At 41.5% G+C, this 19527-nt stretch overlaps 1 protein-coding gene across 1 annotated transcript in view; it reads left to right on the top strand.

The window, feature by feature from the left end:
* Positions 1 to 1437: 1437 nt before the first annotated feature.
* The window catches only part of ube2j1 (ubiquitin-conjugating enzyme E2, J1), a 70397-nt gene continuing 52307 nt past the window's right edge, over positions 1438 to 19527 (top strand). The window contains exon 1 of the mRNA XM_034699756.1: positions 1438 to 1891. Coding sequence (XP_034555647.1) covers positions 1861 to 1891 — 31 coding nt within the window. The 5' untranslated portion in view covers positions 1438 to 1860. The remainder of the gene's footprint in view (positions 1892 to 19527) is intronic.

The raw sequence follows: 19527 nt of genomic DNA, 5'->3' as shown, positions 1-19527 counted from the left end.
TGAAAAGAAGACTGTGCTGAGTACAAGAAACTGCAGTTCCTCTAACGTCCACTTGGGGCTGGCTGTCTTGAAACGATGAGGTAACCCTGTGTATCAAAATGTCCATTATTTTATCAAAATTTAAAATGTTTATATATATTATTAATATTATATTATTGTTATTATTGTTGTGTTGGTTCAGCTTTATGAGTGCAGGTGTAGCAGCACCTGTAGAGTTCTGCTTCTTCCTCTCCTAGGCCGATGTTGCTGTTAAATCAGCCTGCATTTTTGCTTCCATCAGAGGTACGGTGTGCAGATGTGGGACCATTTAGCAATATCTAGCGGACATATTCTTCACTGAAACACTTCCTCCCATCGTTGAAGCGACAGTGGTCTTGGAGGACAAGAAGCTCCTGTTGAGCTACTTTTTTTGCTCTACAGACTACAAAGCAATGACCAATGACCAATCTAAGGCGTATCAGTATTTACACAGTAATAAGGTCCTTCTCATTCTCATAAAGCTTAATTTGACATAACAGTACAGATCATAGTTATTAGGACATGAGACATCATCACAGCTGGAACTTCATTATTTATGTTGTGTTGCTATGGCTGTTTGGGTTTATGTGCATGTATTTTAGATTAGGTTTGCATCAGGTCTTGTCTCACCCTGTCATGATTTTATTACATATAAGACTACTCCTGTAGCAGACAAGGGCAGATGATCTGCTGCAGCTTTAATCATCCCGTACTAAATATGTTTTAATTTAAGGGATATTTTGCTTTATGACAGTAAAATAAAAAAGAATGAAATAGTGACAAGAGGAATTTTCACAAATACTTTGTACAAAGAATACACTAAAATTAATTATGTATCAACATTTTAAAAAGTAAAACAATGATTTTTTATGGTATTCAAATATTTGTGTTTTGTTCTTCAAAAAAAATGTATCAATGATTAAACAGACAGGCCATGCTATAATACGTTTCTAGCAGAAAGGGCAAATCAGGACGGAGGATTGGAGATTAGCTATGATTGGTCCGTCCTAACGGGAACGAGGAGAATGATAACATTGCTTGATACAAAGGCATTTGAAAACACAGAGGATTCACCATAATCTCAAATTACTTCACTTACAGATGAGTACTGATTGGTATTAAGACCTTTTCTCCAAACCCAGCAGAAAAAAAGGAAAGTTTTTTACACCATTCCAACCAACAGCAGTTTTAAGATGCTTGATTTTTAAGAAACGTTTTTAAGAACTCTATTTTTAGATTCTTAAACATTTAGTAATTGGATTTGACCCTAAAAGATAAATAAAGTTTTAATCATGTTTTTCTTTTTTGTATTTTATTCTATTTCAGTTCATTCGATTATATTGTGTTCTATTTATATTCTATTTTATTTTGTTTTATTTAAATTTTATAACCTTCGGCTCGTGTCTTTCTTGTGCCTTTATTATTTCTGTCATCTCTTCACGCGCTGTTGTGGTCGTTTCATTTCTTTCGATAATGCGCATGCGCTGCACTATTTTTCCACAGAAGAAGAGTGCAGCCAGTAGTCCACCACTTCCTGTTTACGTTTCCACAAATGACGTCACGTTGATAACATAAACCAACACTTTCGAAAGGGAAACAGACGTTAACTTGAGAAAATACTCCTATGTCCTCCTGTCGTGTCTGTGTTGAAGCATTTTTACATCTTCTCCTCGTACAGGAGGACCGGGCTGAGTGTCCGACCTGAAGTTTTTGCTGTCCCGCCTTGTATTGGAACACCGAAGGAGCTAGCCGGGCTGCTAAGTGTAGCTAGCGTTGAGTAAGTGAGAAGCTAGCTTGAACAGAGAGTCATCATCTCTCACAAGACTCTCAATACCTGCCAGGATGGAGAGTAAATACAACCTCAAGAGTCCAGGTAAGATCACTGTTCACTGTGTTTTCTCTGCCTCAGTTTGTTAGTTTGCTAACATGACAGCTGAAACACTCACATCAGTGTTTTTATTTATTAAAAAACATCTTTATGTGCATTATTCATCGTTAAATAACTTTACCGGAATTAGCTTATTATGTTTATACCAGGTTTATACTCAATCCCTGAGTTTGTGTGCGTGTTCACTCTGCTGTCAGCTGTTAGTTCCGTTTGGATGTCCTTTATTTGTGCATTAGCCTTGACAAATCAACGGGAACAGGCTTAATTATACACTGACAAAGCTCACTCCGTGTTCGTGAATGTACCTGCTGATGAGTTGTGTCATATATCTTCAGAAGGAGTCTGTTTGTGAAGATACATCCATGCTAATGTGTGAAACTCGTTGGTTTGGGGGTTGCAAACAACATGAGTCAGGGTTTTCACATAAATGAAGTGTGTTTTTATTAGTTTGCAGTGACTGAGGGATTCACAGTAAACTAGGTGTTTTTCATGGATCAACAAAAAGAGAATAACATGATTCACAGGCTTTTCAGAATTTGAGATGTTTAACAGAAATGTGCAGATCCAGCTGAGATGAAGTTGTTTTTTGCCCTGTTTAATTTCATGCTTATTACGAGGAAGTACAACACCACCAGGCTAATCTGAGAAAACTGACCATGTGTTCTCTTTGCAGTGTGTTATTCTAGTAAATATCAGACAAAAAGAAGAGACAGGGAGCAATGAGAGTGAGGGTGACAGAGGCACTGTGTTGCTGAGCGTGATGACAGTCTGTGACTTGCTGTGGAATAGTCTGATGGCAACGGGCACAAAGGAGCACCTCAGTTTGCACCTAGATGGGATGATGTGTTGGTTGAATGAGCTGCCGGTCTGCCACAGCTCGTCATGGAGAGGGGTGAGCCAAGATGGCTGGAATTCTCTCCTTCAAATAGAAAAACAAACCACTTATTCCAAACAAGGGCACTCAAAGCATGAACATCGTACTCAGGCTGCTGTATTACAGGTGACATGTACACACACTGATAGAGCAAGCTGTGTTTGCTTTCAATAGAATAATTGTTCCCATTAATTCCATAAATTCTGACTTTTTTAATGTGCTAACTAAAGATGCTTGTATCCTGATGAAATGAAAATAAACAGACAGAAACCTCCAGCAGGACCAGACTCATGTTAGACACACATCTACTGAGACCGTGTTGGAGAGAGGGATAGAGGGAGATGAAGAGAGAGAGGGATGATAGTGGTGAGATGGATAGTAGTAGTTGTAGCAGCTGGAGTCTGGCTTGTCCACAGCAGCAGGCCGTCCACGGCAGAGATCCAGAGGAACCTACGAGACAAGGGAGCTCAGGGACTCCAGAAAGGTCTATGGTTAGTAACTTTAATGGGACAGGGAGAGTTAAAGTAAGTGATAAGGCTAGTTCATACTTCTGCGTCTCCCCTAGGCAGCAGGGGCCGGCGTGGACATAAGCACCACATACTTGTGCTTCGGTGTGTCCGTGTCGTGCAGCAATTCTCCGCCAAACAATTGAGGGCAGTGCGGTCTCTCTGATAGCCGTTCACCTCCTTCCAGCCCCGCTACGATCTCTGTTTACTTTTCCACAGAGATTCAGAGCGTGTTATGTTAATCTACAGCTGATACATGTCGCTGTCTATCATACAGACATGATTACATGAAGAACAGAGAGGAGGAGATGAAATACACGGCTGAAGTGCGGCCGATGTCTGGGATACCGAAAGTGATGTAAATGCAGGAAACACAATGCCGCCAAGCGGACCAATCACAGAGCTTGCGGTCTGGGGCGATTCTACAAGTTGTTACATTTCGGGGGAGGTGCACGTCAGCTACGTGCGTAGGCCTCTGCGTAGGTAGGGGAGCTACACGGACATTTATACAAATAAATGAATGAGCAACGTTTGATCAGACAAAATAATTGAAGACATCACCACTGTGAAGCTGTGTTTATCATTTTTCTGATTTAGGACATTTCATAGACCATCATCTGTTCAGCAAATGAACAAACACATTCATTGATAAATGTCACAATTACTATTTGCAGCTCTAGATTTAAGTATTGAAATAAAATCCTTTGCTGTTTGAGTCAATCAATCAATAAATCAGTCAATCAGTCAGACTTTATTTATAAAGCGCTTTTCATACAATGACATTGTAACACAAAGTGCTGTACATAAAAACATCTTAAAATAGAATAAATAAAACATAAAAAATAAAAATTAGATTAAATAAAAAGACCCCCCATCCTAATCCCAACCCCAGCCCTGACCCCAAACCCACCCCACAATCCTAAGATTAAGAACACCATATATGCAACAATAATAATAACAACAATGGAAAAAAAAAAATGAGAAAAAAAAAAAATGTAATAAAAAAACAAAATATTAAACCATTAAAAGAAAATAATATGCTATACTAGATAAAATGTGAACTAGATAATAAATAAAATAAGATGAAATAAAACTGTTATGAGAATAAAACTCAGTTAAAAGCAAGACTAAAAAGGTCAGTCTTGAGTTTCCTTTAATATGTTGATGCTCTGTGCAGCCCTCAGATCTTCAGGTAGGGTGTTCCACAGACATGGGTCGTGATGATAAAAAGCCGCCTCACTGTGAGTCTTTGTTCTAGCTTTTGGTACAAAAAAAGTCCACTACCTGAAGAATGGGGGCTCTCAGTGGCTCATATAATAATAGAAAATCTGATAAAGAAGGAGCAAGACCATTACGAGATTTAAAAAACAATAAAATAATCTAAAAATCTATTCTAAAAGATACCATAGAGAAATGACTTTTAACTACGCCTGCCTGTCTGTGTGTAAATCTATACTGTAGAGCTCAGTCATCGTGGGTCATTCATTCTCTGTCGTGGCATGGGGGATGTGAGTGAATTAAAAAAGGAAGAGTACTTTTTTTATTGACCTTTTGCAACTTAACGGTCTGTTCAGGACACTTGTTCCTGTTTCCTGTTCAGTCGCAGACAGAGGTCCTTTAACCCGTTCAGATTCATGAGTTCATGCAGCAGAACAGCTCCTGAAACATCAGATATTAAAGGCTGATTAGTGTTACAGACATGATGTGCTTTTCTTTAGAAGGCACGAAACTGAAACTCAGAGTTTAGGTTGCATCAGCCGACGAAAAGCTCCGTACAGAAGTATCTGAAGCATAACTAACTCACTGCCACGTATCACAAAGTACCTGCTGGAGGATCACATGAGCTCTGTGTTTGCTCTGCTGCTGTGGAACTCTTGTTTCCAAGGACAAACACACAAAACGCATACCTGCACTGACACAGAAACATGCAGGTGCTCTGTACCCACAGGCACACATGATTTGTTTGTGCAGAGTCACTGCGTTGGAACGGTTTCAGTTTTAATAAAAAGAGTTTCAGAATTACTGGAGCTCATCTTACTGGAGTTTCCCCTCTAATACATAAAAACCACGTAGACTAGTTCCTCTCTGACAGAACAACAAGGCTAAACAGAACATAGAGTCATAACGGAGAGAAAAATGTATGAATAATAACACAATCAGACTCTCATACATCTAATGATCCATGTTTTCAATAATCAGTCTGCCCATTATTGTTATTGTTATTCCCATCTAGGTAGTGTTGTAGTGAACGTCCTGTGGAGAAATGGAAAAAAGGTTGCACCACATCAAGTATTTACATGTAAACATACAAACAAATGCTCCTGAATATATCCTGAGGTTGCACAGATTAAATTCCAGGAGCGGATGTGATCAAACGGCATGGTCAGAAGTTCAAGCCCTGAGCTGGAAAGACAGACTCGTTCACATCAACAACAATAAAAAAGTCCATAAAATGAGTAAACAGTCCTGATTAATGATCACAGTCACAGTGTTGACCATGATAATAGTGATTGTCATTTTGTCTATAACGTGCAGCCTTACAACTTTGGACCCTATATCATTTTTTGGGGCAAATGCACTTTAAAATATTTGAATAGATAATCAATCAAAATAGTTGCCGTTCTAATTAATATCATCAGATTAAGGGATGTCACAATCCTAATCTCAACTATCGGACCGGAGCTGATCTTGGTGTTTTTTAATTGATCGGTGATCGGCATTTGAGCCCACCATCTCATCCGATCATTAACATCCGATGTCACTGAACACAATTTGCAGCTGAAGGCTAATGAGCGAGTGTAAATGAGCGATCTGAGTTCGCTTAACTGTGCATACATAATAATAAAATAATAAATGGGACATTGATGTAGAACCAAGCAGCGTCCTCCGGCTGCAAGAATTGAAGCCAATGCGGAAGTGTTATAAACTGCAGTTCATCAAGTGTCCACTTGAGGCTGGCTCTGGAAGTACGAGAAACCACATACACACCAATTCAAAAAAGCCGATCTTTACAGCAGAATAAACATGTTTACAGCCTGGTACAAAAAACGAGTGTAGTCTGGATAGCTCGTTTCTCAATCGGCACACACTGTACGGGGGTGAATCTTTTTCTAACGTGGCAATTTCCAAGATATTAAGATTACGAGTTTTCCATTATGAGAGGTACAGCTGACTTGATTGACAGGTGGGAACGCTGTAGCTGTTGGCGAGGAGGCTCAAATCCCGCCTCTTTACCTCACTCTACCTCAACAGAAGTTAGGTTGAGTTCAACATTTCCAATATGGCTGCCACCGACGATTGGCCTCAAAACAGCGCTTCAGAAACAGATGGGTGACGTCATAGATACTACGTCTATTATTTGTACAGACTATGTGTAGAACTCAAGCCATGATTTAAATGTCATTGTATAACTCAGATGAGCACCACCAGACACATTACAGATCAAATATCTGCTCTACGTGCCCTACGGTAACTCTCCAGGGACATATGGTTCAAAAAGGCAAAAACATAAACCAAACACGGGACAGTCTGTTACATTTGCATTAGCAACCGTGTGGCTAGCGGCCGTTCACTATACCGGTTGCATGCCACTCCGTACCTTATGGCATGAAACCGGGCGTGTTTCGATCTCGCTTTCACTCCCAGTATTTAGGTTCTCCGTCTCACAGCTGGATGCTAATATTGTGAATCACGCACTGTCTCGTGAGAGGTGCGTTCAGAGAAGCCTCAGATTTAAGCGTTCTGTCATGCATGCACACCAGTTTCTTGGTTTCAAACAGCAGAGCTTGTAAAACAGATAATGAGTTTACAACAATGGAATAAACATAAGACATATTTTAGTAATTTTTTTAATGACTTATTTTTGTTAAAGGAAAAAAAAAAAGTGTGTAACTATTATCAAGGCAAACACAAGTATGAGATCAGGACTCTTTATCGGCAAATATTCAATATTAAAAAAGCTCAGGATCGGGACATCCCTAATCAGATTATTCTTCTTGTAGTTAGATGGCTGAGACTTGTGAATGAAAACACTGATGTGTGCTGATGTCTACGACTGCTCTCAGACTGCATTTGTTTCTCAAACTAGATTTATGAGGCTGCTGCACTTTTACTTGCAAATGATCACAGGCCTAATGTGTGTGCATGGGTTACTGTGGTTTGTAGTTTGTGTTTTTATTTCTGTTGAAGAGGTTTAGTCCTGCTGAGATGATGCAAGACTTCAGTGGTGTCAGTTTGTTATTGGGTCTCCTGATCGCTGTGAGTGGCATGGTGCTGTCAACATGAGGGAGGATGCTTTTCATACAGTTTTGTATGCTCGTGGGTGTACCTGTGTGTTCGCTGTGGTACATTGAGACTGCAATACAGAATCTTGAAACTTGACTTTTCATACTTTGGAGTTGACGTTGCATATTTTCGTTGTACTTCCTGTTCTCCTTGATTGATTTCATTTCTGGCGTTGAAGCCAAACTGAAGCTAACAGTGCTGTGAAGGTTTCTCCAGCTGCTGAAACCTTGTTAGCGTTCTTCCTTTAACTCCACGGATATCCTGGAGTTTGAAGTTTGCATCGCCCATGAGGCTCGAATGTGAACATGCCGGAGTAAATACTGAGCATCTGAACTGGCTGGAGTTCTAAATAAATATTTCATTTCCTAAATGAATGTAAACTGATGCCCTGCCCTTGACTGAAACCTTGAGTTTGCAGCTGTTCCTGTTTTGACTCCTGGCTGGCCTTTTACATTTCTGTGCTCGTCCCTGAATTACATGAACCGCTCCGTACAGCAGATTTGAGTTTTTATTGGCTGCAGTTTGTCTGTTGTGTAAACTATATCCATCCTCCCACTCTGAACAGTATCTCACTCAAACTAAGGAGCTTGCTCAAATAGGAACGCATTAATGACATTTTCATTCTCCGTTAATCTGCTGCTGATTCTCACAGTTATCACACAGCATCTTGCAAAAGTTTGTGAGCCCAAAGCCACATCATAAAATCTCTCTTTCTGACTGACCAACATCCATAAAACAATTTATCCGTATCTGCTGTTATTAAAGTCATTTCACTCATTTTCACTTTGTGCATTCATCTGCAAGAAATGTTTTGAATCCACTTCATACCAATTCAGACACTTGACTTGTTAAATGACAGATACTCCTCAAACCCCCACTGTGTTTACAAGAACATTTAATATTGTTTGAAAAACATTGATCGCTGACATTTGAGCCAACATTTCTTACCCGGAACTTCAATCAGATCCGTGTCCGGTCTGTCTCCAATCCGCTGCGGTTTGGCTCAGCACGGAGCAGGACACACGGGCAGCTGGAGTCATTTGACCGACGTTTTCCTGCTGTAATTACTGAATCAAGTATTCTCCTCCTCCTCTCCTCATCCATGTTGTCTTCATGGTCCTCTGAAAACCTCTGACCTGTTGACTCCAGGCCTGGCTCCGCTCATCATGACGGTTTGTTGTTGTAGTTAAGTGAAGTCTTCCACTGGAGTGGATCCAGTGGAAGGTAATAATAATTATAATAGTAATAAGAAAAAGTAGAAGAAGTGGAAGAAGTAGAAGAAGAAGAATACATTTTATTTATAACGCACTTTTCATTTCAATAAATCTCAAAGTGCTACAGGCACACAGTAAAAGGGAACAAACTTGAAAAATTCAAAAAAGATTACTTAAATGAGTTAAAAGCCTCTTTCAAAAGTAAGCTCTTTAAGTGTTTTTTAAAAGCATCCAAGGTCTGTGGGGTCCTGAGGTGGCTGGGCATGAAGTTCCACAGACGTGATGCAGCAACACAGAAGGCCCGTTGTCCCATGGTCCGGATCGTGGTTCTGGGAGGGTGGAGGAGGTTTTAATGTGCAGAGAGTGAATTCCACGTTGGGGTTTGCTGGGTGAGGAATTCTTTGAGGTATAGTGGGGCGTTTCCATAGATGCGCACATTGACTAGAATAGATCCGGTGCCGTGATGGATTGAAGATGGACCGGACATGATTCTGGTGGAATTTGGCCGTTCGGGACGTAGGTTGATACTTCACCGGTCAGACAGACAGAGAGGTCCATCATTATATTCCTCATGTTCATGCATTGACTGAGGTGGCATCTCATATTAAATATGAACCTTCTCATACAGCTGTCTTAAAGTGATGTGCTGAGGTCACTCTGAACTATCTTAGCTTCATTAACAAGTCTAGTCCACAGCAGGATCACCTGTTGTGAAACTTTTTCAGAGCATGAGCTGATTTCATATGAGCGTCTTTATAAAACATGCTGATGAATATTGTGAGATGTTGAACACACAGAGGAAAGAGAAACAAAAGGAGGTGGGACGTTACAAGCTGCTGTGTGTGTGTGTGTGTGTGTGTGTGTGTGTGTGTGTGTGTGTGTGTGTGTGTGTGTGTGTGTAAAGAGAGGGAAGTGATAGACGACAGACCAGAGGTGCAGAGTCGTTCTGTGGGACACGCTGCACCCACTTTAAGTAAACAAATGGGCGATCTCTCTTTCTCTACTCCTGGCCTACATGTGGCGAGTCGTGTCCTCACCTGCTCTACAGGTAACACAAAGTGAGAGAGAGAAGTAAAAGACAGTGTTAAACAGGAGCTTGGTCTCTCTATGGAGGTGATGATACACAAACCTTTCTCTTGAGGCTCTTTTCTTTTACTCCTATACCTTTATGCTCTGCCGGGAGCACCTTAGGCGTCCTCTCTAAAGCCTGAACATAAACTGAGATTCCTTTTAACCAATAAAATCATGGACAATCATATCGCAGCTGAGCACCAGCTATTACGAGGGCATGATGAGTGTATCGTAACATTTCGAAGAACGTTTAAGTCTTTGCAGGCATCACAGCGTCAGTCATTATGTCAGATCACTTCCTTGAATCCAGGATTTTCGGATTGCTTCAGGCATATGAATCAATACCTGATGCTTATTTAAATCAGGAGAACTTAACTCTACAGGAAAAATCACAAAAACTACTGATGTGTTCTCAAATAGTTGTTGATTAATGTTGTGTCCTTGGAGGAGATAGATGAATAACTGTGGCTCTAGACTGATAAGTAAAGGATCAGCTCTCTGACAGCGTCCTGGATTTACCTCTCAGCTGTCTGTTGTGGAAACAGCAGCAAAGGAAAGACTCAGACTTTGAAGAAGACTTTTCTCTCCTCTGTTCTCCTCCACGTCTTTAGCGCCGGCTTGTTATTACGCAATCGAGCCGTGTTCCTCCCCTCTGGACCCACGATGAATCACTCCCAGTGGCCAACACACCAAATATGTGTTACGTAAGATGATTTTGCATACGAGGATTATCGGCATCCCGCCTTGAGCCAGTGACCGGACCTCTGCTCACCCAGCAGACGCCAGAGGGGCTCGTGTGTGAAAGGGCTTTTCCTTGTCATCTCTGCTCACTGTCACTGGAGGGAAGGACCAAAAATGGGCACAGGAAGTGAGACACAGCAGGAGGGGATATGGAGCAGGGGAGTGCCTGCAACGATGCAGCGAGGCTCTGCAGGGACTGCGGTGTTTACAGGATGCTGTGAGGGGACCTGGATTGTTTCCCCATCTTCTCCCCTCTTCTTTTTTATAATCTACTTTTCCAGTGAATGCAGGAAGTAGTGTGTCGTTCATGGAGTGAGGCAGGAAGCTAAGGTGGTCACAGTGTTTGCCACGGGGGGATGTATGTTTGGTGCAGCGTGTGACGGGCTGGTTCAGTAGGACTCTAGTCAACCAACAGTTTATGAATCACTCTGTTGCTATTGAATAATTACTCAAAAGAAAGGACCATCTACACCTCATATGTACTGATAAAAACTATCTACCCTTAAAGTGCACAATATGTCATTGGCCTCAATATGTAGTGCTGGCGTGAGCACCACATACAGTGGGGCAAAAAAGTATTTAGTCAGCCACTGATTTTGCAAGTTCTCCCACTTAGAAAGATGAGAGAGGTCTGTAATTTTTTATCACACTTCAACTATGAGAGACAATATGAGAAAAGAAATCCAGGAAATCACATTGTAGGATTTTTAAAGAATTTATTTGTAAACTATGGTGGAAAATAAGTATTTGGTCAGTAACAAAAGTTCAACTCAATACTTTGTATCATAACCTTTGTTGGCAATGACAGAGGTCAAACGTTTCCTGTAAGTCTTCACCAGGTTTGCACACACTGTAGCTGGTATTTTGGCCCATTCCTCCATGCAGATCTCCTCTAGAGCAGTGATGTTTTGGGGCTGTCGCTGGGCAACACGGACTTTCAACTCCCTCTACTAATTTTCTATGGGGTTGAGGTCTGGAGACTGGCTAGGCCACTCCAGGACCTTGAAATGCTTTTCACGGAGCCACTCCTTCGTTGCCCGAGCGGTGTGTTTGGGATCATTGTCATGCTGGAAGACCCAGCCACGTTCCATCTTCAATGCTCTCACTGATGGAAGGAGGTTTTGGCTTAAAATCTCATGATACATGACCCCGTTCATTCTTCCCTTAACAAGGATCAGTCGTCCTGTCCCCTTTGCAGAAAAACAGCCCCAAAGCATGAGGTTTCCACCCCCATGCTTCACAGTAGGTATGGTGTTCTTGGGATGCAACTCAGCATTCTTCTTCCTCCAAACACGACGAGTTGAATTTTTACCACAAAAGTTCTATTTTGGTTTCATCTGACCACATGATATTCTCCCAATCCTCTTCTGGATCATCCATATGCTCTCTGGCAAACTTCAGACGGGCCTGGACATGTACTGGCTTAAGCAGTGGGACACGCCTGGCGCTGCAGGATTTGAGTCCCTCTCGGCGTAGTGTGTTACTGATGGTAGCCTTTGTTACTTTGGTCCCAGCTCTCTGCAGGTCATTCATCAGGTCCCTCCGTGTAGTTCTGGGATTTTTGCTCACCGTTCTCATGATCATTTTGACCCCACGGGATGAGATCTTGCATGGGGCCCCAGATCGAGGGAGATTATCAATGGTCTTGTATGTCTTCCATTTTCTTACAATCGCTCCCACAGTTGATTTATTCACACCAACCTGTTTGCCTATTGTAGATTCACTCTTCCCAGCCTGGTGCAGGTCCACAATTTTCTTCCTGGTGTCCTTGGACAGCTCTTTGGTCTTGGCCATGGTTGAGTTTGGAGTCTGACTGTTTGAGGCTGTGGACAGGTGTCTTTTATACAGATAACCAGTTCAAACAGGTGTCATTAATACAGGTAACGAGTGGAGGACAGAAGAGCTTCTTAAAGAAGAAGTTACAGGTCTATTAGAGCCAGAAATCTTTTTTCTTATATTCTCTCTCATAGTTGAAGTGTACCTCTGATGAAAATTACAGACCTCTCTCATCCTTCTAATCGGGAGAACTTGCGAAATCAGTGGCTGACTAAATACTTTTTTGCCCCACTGTACTTGTGTGTCGTTGTGTCCGTGTCGCTCTCTGATTCTCTTCCTGGTTGCGTTCAGTTTGATTTCTATACCAGCCAGGTCACCTGTTTGTGGTCCTGAATTATAATAAACTGGATCTGATACATGTTGCAGTTGATCATACAGCAATCATTACAAAAAAGACAAGAGAGGAGACGTAATGAACAGCAATGTACAATCCTGCCCAGCAGACCAATCACACGGCTTGCAGTCTGCGTCGTTACATTTTGGAGGCAGTGCACTTCAGGCTCTGTGTATAGGTTCAACGTTGGAACAGGGTTACAGAGACACACGGCATGGCTACAGTGATTAGATTAGAGTTTTCTAAAGTTAGCTAAATGACGACTAAAGAGCTGACTGTCTGAAGTGGTTTATAGTCTAGCTTCTGCTCTGGTGCTTTGGCAGCTTTTACTGTGGACCAGTACATCACACAATCACACTTCAAAAAAAACAAATATCCAATGATAAATATGTAACGATACATCAAACTCACCATATATTATGTCTATCACTATAACTACCTCTTACAGCCAAATTCCACCGGATCCGTGTCCTGTCCATCTTCAACCGTCACAGCACTGGATCTGATATGTCTCTATTCTAGTGAATGTGTTAACTTCCACTGGATCCGCTACGTTGCATTCTGTCTCTGTCTCTGATCCGGCAGGTCAGAGCCCTCCGGATCAGATACGCAGGACTTCTATTTTTGCTGGATGCCGGAGCACGACGCATCAATCTCAAACATCTGGTTAATTTTCAGAATAAAACACTCCGTGTTATCACCAGATCGTATTTCACTTAACTACAACAACAAACCGTCATGATGAGCGGAGCCAGGCCTGGAGTCAACAGGTCAGAGGTTTTCAGAGGACCATGAAGACAACATGGATGAGGAGAGGAGGAGGAGAATCCTTGATTCAGTGATTACCAAGGGAAAACGTCGGTCACATGACTCCAGCTGCCCATTGGTCCAGCTGCATTCTGAATGGACAAGAAAGCACAGAACCGGGCCGCAGTGGATCGGAGATGGAGCGGACACAGATGTGGTAAAAGTCTGATGTTACATGAGTTAAGCTCCTTGATTATGAAGTTAAAATTTAAGAGAGTAATGTAAACATAAAAGTTATCCATTGGAACTTTAAATTACTGTGCTGTTCATTATCCCATTATTTGATTAATTGCTTTAATTGTTTCAATAATTGTTGATTAGTCGAATATGAAAATAGTTGCAGCCTCACTTTCAGACCTGAGGTGAAATGTTTTCAGGAAATTCAACTTTTGCTTCAAGCTTTGAATTATACCGTGACCTGGATGACTGAAAACCTTCACAGATTTAAATCCTGTTTTCCCTCCGGACGTGAAAACATTTCATTTCTCAAACTTAGTTTTTTTACTTTTATTGAGCTGCTTCCATCGACTTTTTATACATGTGGAAAGTGCAGAAAGAAGCTGCACAATGCAAAACCACTGTACTCTATGTTTTAGGAATCCTGTTTCCCTCTCCACAGTTCTGTTGCTGATCTGTTGCCTTCTCTATCTCTTATATTGATCTGAGCTCCTTATCTGCATTACCATGTTGAATCTATGGCCTGCTCTGTCGACGCTCTGCAAACATTTGTTTTAAAAAAGTGAAACCAAATATTTAAAAGGCTTCTGTTGAGTCCTCTCTTACCCTCCATGAGACAGTTAAGGCCAGCTTCATTTCATATGCAGCAGCTAACCACAGAGCCGATCCATCTAAAACTTTGTCTTCAAAGCTGGACGCTGCTGCAAGTCTGGAACATCGACTACAAAGAACGTATCTGAATGATTGATTATTCACTCAGAGCCGCAGAGCTTTGTTCACTAAATATAAGAATGAAACCAGCTAATTCATCCAGCGCCAAGAACCCTGCAGTAAGTGTTACCCACAGTCTTAACGTTCATCTGGGGCTCACGCTGCCTTGTTCATATGTGGTGTCTTTTCATGAGGCCTCTAGAAGAGCTCAGTTATTTGGATTATTTTGGGAGGAACATGTTTAAAATGTTAAATTAACACAGCAACACTGAAGCCAAACTGGAAGCTGAGCAAACATTAGAGTGAACTTAGGATAGTTTCAGTTTTTTTCAGTGAGCAGGTGGAGCGACGTGAATGCAGATGGTCCGGTTTCTGCAGAGTCTGTGTTTTATTTACGTCGGGAGAAGAAGTCTAATGTAATTCCCTCTCCCGTGTAGCAGTATCTATCGCTCACGGATCATGTGGACATCTCCTCGCTCCGTCTGCTGTCGTTTCCTCTCTGGATGCACGTTAGGAGGAGTTGTTTTTGTCTGTAAGGCTAAGTTTAACACTTGTTATTGGAGATCAGACTTTGCCCGTGGAGACCTGATCCAGACACCAGGATATCTCAGCCATGACCTGAGGAGACCCAGGCAGAGTGTGAGCTGCCACCGGCCCCCGCCATCAAAGCTGGAACTGGTCCCAGGAGATACTGGTGGATGAGGTACTGAGGGGCTCATCGCTCATCCTGAAGTGCCTGTCCAGCCCTGATAGCCCGATCACACATCTGAGAGCTTCTTATTCCTCTCTGCAGGGCACTGATGGATCCCCCCAGTCAAAAATCATGACTAACTGCTGGCCAGGATGACAGAGAGGAAGTTTTAACCTAATTACTTTTGGATACAGCTTTCTCAATCTCTTTGATACTCCCACTCCAGCTCAAAGTCTCTCCTCTTTCTCTTTCCAAACCACTGTGACTGGATTTTACAGAACTGGACTGTGACTGAAAGAGTCACACGTGAATCTGCTGCTTTCTGTCGGCCATGATGGCTGCTTGTTTTATCCCTGTGGCTTTAATTTACCTTCCTGGTCACGGATATAACATGTGGTTGTTTCAAAGATTGGTTGTTCTGTCCACTCTTGCTGAAATCAGTCTTGATGTGGGATGCCTGAACAGTGATATCAAGCAAAACTAATCAGTAGTTCCCCTCAAATGAAAATGTAGACGTAATTGATAGGAATATTTGTGTTAACACCTGGAGTTCTTAAAAATTCTGGGCTAGAGCTGGGCGATACTGAAAAAGATGTTATCGTGATACAAATTTTCATATCAGTGGATAAAGATAACTATCCCAATATTTATCAAATCATTTTTTCATTTAAATGTAAAGTCGGATTTTTGCTCCTGAGTGAAAGCTTAAGCCAGTTAGTTAGTTTGTATCTGGATTTAGTTTTCTGATGAACTTCTTGAATCCATCATTTCTGACAGTGCTAACAGGAAGCAGGTCTTTAATGTAAGATGAGATTTCAGTGAAGTTTTAATTTGCAGATACTCATTTTTTAAGGTAATTTGCACAATCTGATTTAAATTTACAACAAGGATAAATCAAAATTTATACTGTGTATCAATTTGTGGAGTAATATTTTGAGTTGTGCTCTCCCTTTATGATTACTAAGGGTTACGGGCAGAGTGCTATTGTTTCCCCCAGTGCAGTGAATGCATCATGCTGGATACGGTCATGGTGGACATTAAACGTGTTCAAAATGCAGAGCAGAAGTTGTCTCTGTGCTCTTCATTTACCCTTATCCTAACAGTATATTTAATGAAGTGTATTAAGTTAATAGTTAACGCAGAGTCGACACAATGTCAGACTAACGACTCTGCTTTCAGCTGATAGGTTTTACGTTTTCTTCAGTGTCGCTGTCGCTCATTTCAGCTGTCTTTACATTCCTCTCCGAACGTCTTTAAGCCCCACCTACCTCTCACCCTGCGACATGATTGGCTGTTCAATGGCATCTTCTTCTTCTGTGTAACATTAGATGGCAACTAGCGTCTAAAGCTCATTAGGGCCCCCTGCCTTCCCATCAAATGTTATCGAACATTTGTTTTATTTATATTGAGAAAAATGATTTCATGATAATTATCGAATTATCGCCCAGCCCTATTCTTGGTTGCAGCACGTAGATGAACACACTCATTATATTGGAGACAAAACAAAATCCACCACCTTCCTGTATGTTTGTGTAGAGGAGTGAACGTGTTTGTGCGTTTTTGGAGTGTAATCATGGTGACAGAGTCGGGACATAACTTCTTTCTTGTCTTCTTAGAGCCTGGTTTCACCAGAACTCTATCTGTTCTCTATCTCTATCTGTTAACTCTTCTTGACCGACGCTGCTGTCTCACTCTCTGGCTCTCTCTCGCTCACTTGCTCTCTGGCTCTCTCGTTTGCTTGTGGCAGCTTTGGATTGAAAATGACTGTAAATCTGTGTTTTCATAAGCTTTGGTGTTTTCTGATTATAGAGAACATAAACACAATTTAGATTGTAATGTCATAAAGCATGCGGTATTAAAAACACGTTTAAGTTCAGAACATTTTGTCTACCTTATAAGAAAGTTACAGAAATGTTTTTTCTTTTTCAAGTTAAAAATGAAAAATAAACCACAAGAGCTGACCCAGATCCTAAGTTACAAACAACAACAATAACATAAGCAGCATTCATTGATGTAAGGAGACGGAGAAAATGTTCTTGGCTTATACTCTACACATGAGAACCAGTCTAAGCTGTGATGTTCTCCGTCTGTGTGTGTCCCTTCTTAAACCACATTTGGTCCTACTTCCTAGAGTCTGTCAGAAAGAGGATGCTCCCAGCTCAAACACTGAAGTCTGCTGGCCCGCCCCCCCACAGCCGTTATGTTACCTTCATGTGTCAGATACTGCTGCAGTGGGAAGTTCTGCTTGCATGTACCAAAGCCTGCTGGGTAATTGTCGAGGAGACCGCTAGTCCCCTTGCTGTCAGGACAGCTTAGGCCACACATCAGGCTCTCTGTCGCTGTGAGCACCAGGCACGTAACGTAGCCTTGAGTTGTACTTACTTTGTACTGTACATAGGCAGACCTAACCCCGAGCCATTCACTGCACTGTACTCTGTGTTCCAGACTGCCCACACAGTGTTACAGAGAAGAAGTGAAACTGCTTTTGAAAAAAGGAAAGTCAAGACTCAAGAGTGGTAATTTTATAAAACACAATCAACAAGGTCTTAACGACGTGGAGGAGACGGAAGTTTGAGCGAGAAACTGATTTTGTAAGATGTAATGACCACTGTTGGTGGTAAAGTTACTCAGCTGCAGCTAATTACTTTAATTTTGTAAGTTGTTGGGTGATTACGCTCTCTGCATGCTGGCGTGGTGCTATACAAAAGAAAAAGACAAACTACTGAGATACGTTTAAAGGGATATTATGGTGTTTTTAAAACTGGGACTGGGAAGTTTTGGAATTGCTCCTTTAGATTGTCATTCGTATTTTAAGAAAAGGCCTTTCAATAAAAGTTCTTGTTTGTGTCACTGACAGGCTCAGATTGTTATTCTATTATTTACTGTAATGGGTAAACATGATCAGAATGTGGGCGGATAGAGAAAAAAAGAGGAATCAGAACTGAAAATGATTTTCAGTCGTTTTAAGATCTAGACCAGCTAATATTGTCAATTCTAAACAGCTGCAAGTTTCTTAAAGCTAGGGTTGGTAGTAGGGATGACCACAATTAATCGATTATCGATTAATTGATTGTTAAGAAATTACTCGAAATATGCATTTTTGTTCAATTTTCCGTCACGTGGAACAAACATCATGTGGTCTCATATTACACTCATCTATCAGGGAGGTGTTTTAAGTTTAAAGCATGTTTAGATGTGAATCAGCTGGTAAAGGTGTTGCGCACAGCGGAGACGCTCAGCTGGGGGCTGCGGCTGCGCGTCAGGTCTCCACGTGCGCTTTTTAAAAGAGGATCAATACAAAACTGCTGCCAACAACGACACGGACACAAAGGTTGACAACTTTAAACAGGACATTTCCCACCTTTGGATACGAAGGCAACAGACAGGTGGGAAAATCAGGTACGCTACGTTTGCAGACCAGCAACATCAGAGCCGTTTGAGCTTTCTCCTGATTATGACCCGGTTGCGCTCCTGGCTGACACCTGACCGAATACACATGATTATTTTTCTCAATAAGAACGAGTAGACAGAAAACTGGACACTGAGTCTGAAGTACTTTTCTGTTATTATTATGAGCCTTCACTTTATAAGACTATGTCCGCGGAGAATATTTCTATGAGCCTAATCGTTGATATTCTGCGTGTCAAACATGTACCCGTATTCAACCCCGTCAGTTATTTGCATTTTGTTGCTGTAGAAAATACAATTTAGGGGGAAAACAACGTATTTGGCATTGTTTTTGACGTAAGAATAATAATGTTTTTTCTTATCAATTAATCGATAATTGATCGTTAACATTTCCAAAAATCGATCATGGAAAATACTTAAAATGTACATCCCTAGTTGGTAGTCACGGAAAACTAGCATGAATTTGAATGTAGCATTTCCTCAGGACTCCGTCTAACCCCTGCCCCCTCGGAGCTCCTCCAAAACGACAACCCCGCTCACATGCACGAGCGCCGCTGATTCGCGACCATAAAGATAATTTTAACCAGTATAACAAAAAGTGTATCTAAATCTGACTACCAACCCCAGCTTTAAGTGAGCTACGATACAACCTTTCACCTCTTCGATCACATCTGGACGATCACGTCACTGATCAGTGCAGACGGCAGCATTGAGCAGCTTGCTGCTTGCTGGTGCATCAAAATAGGTGACATAAATGCAAAAATAGGATGTTGCAAATACCAAATATTGGACAATACATCCTTAAATGCCAAGAAGGTCAAAATGTTTCCTAGCCTGGGACTGATCGCATGGACTTTGCTCGCCATCCAAGCATCAAGTGAAGTGCAGGCAGCTAAAGAGACGTTTTATTAGCTGAAATTTTGATTCAGCAAGGCCATACCCAGGACTTCCACCAATTCCGTGTCTG

Source organism: Notolabrus celidotus, chromosome 13, assembly GCF_009762535.1.
Source record: "Notolabrus celidotus isolate fNotCel1 chromosome 13, fNotCel1.pri, whole genome shotgun sequence".
Taxonomy (NCBI): domain Eukaryota; kingdom Metazoa; phylum Chordata; class Actinopteri; order Labriformes; family Labridae; genus Notolabrus; species Notolabrus celidotus.
This window is presented reverse-complemented; position numbering and strand designations above follow the sequence as displayed.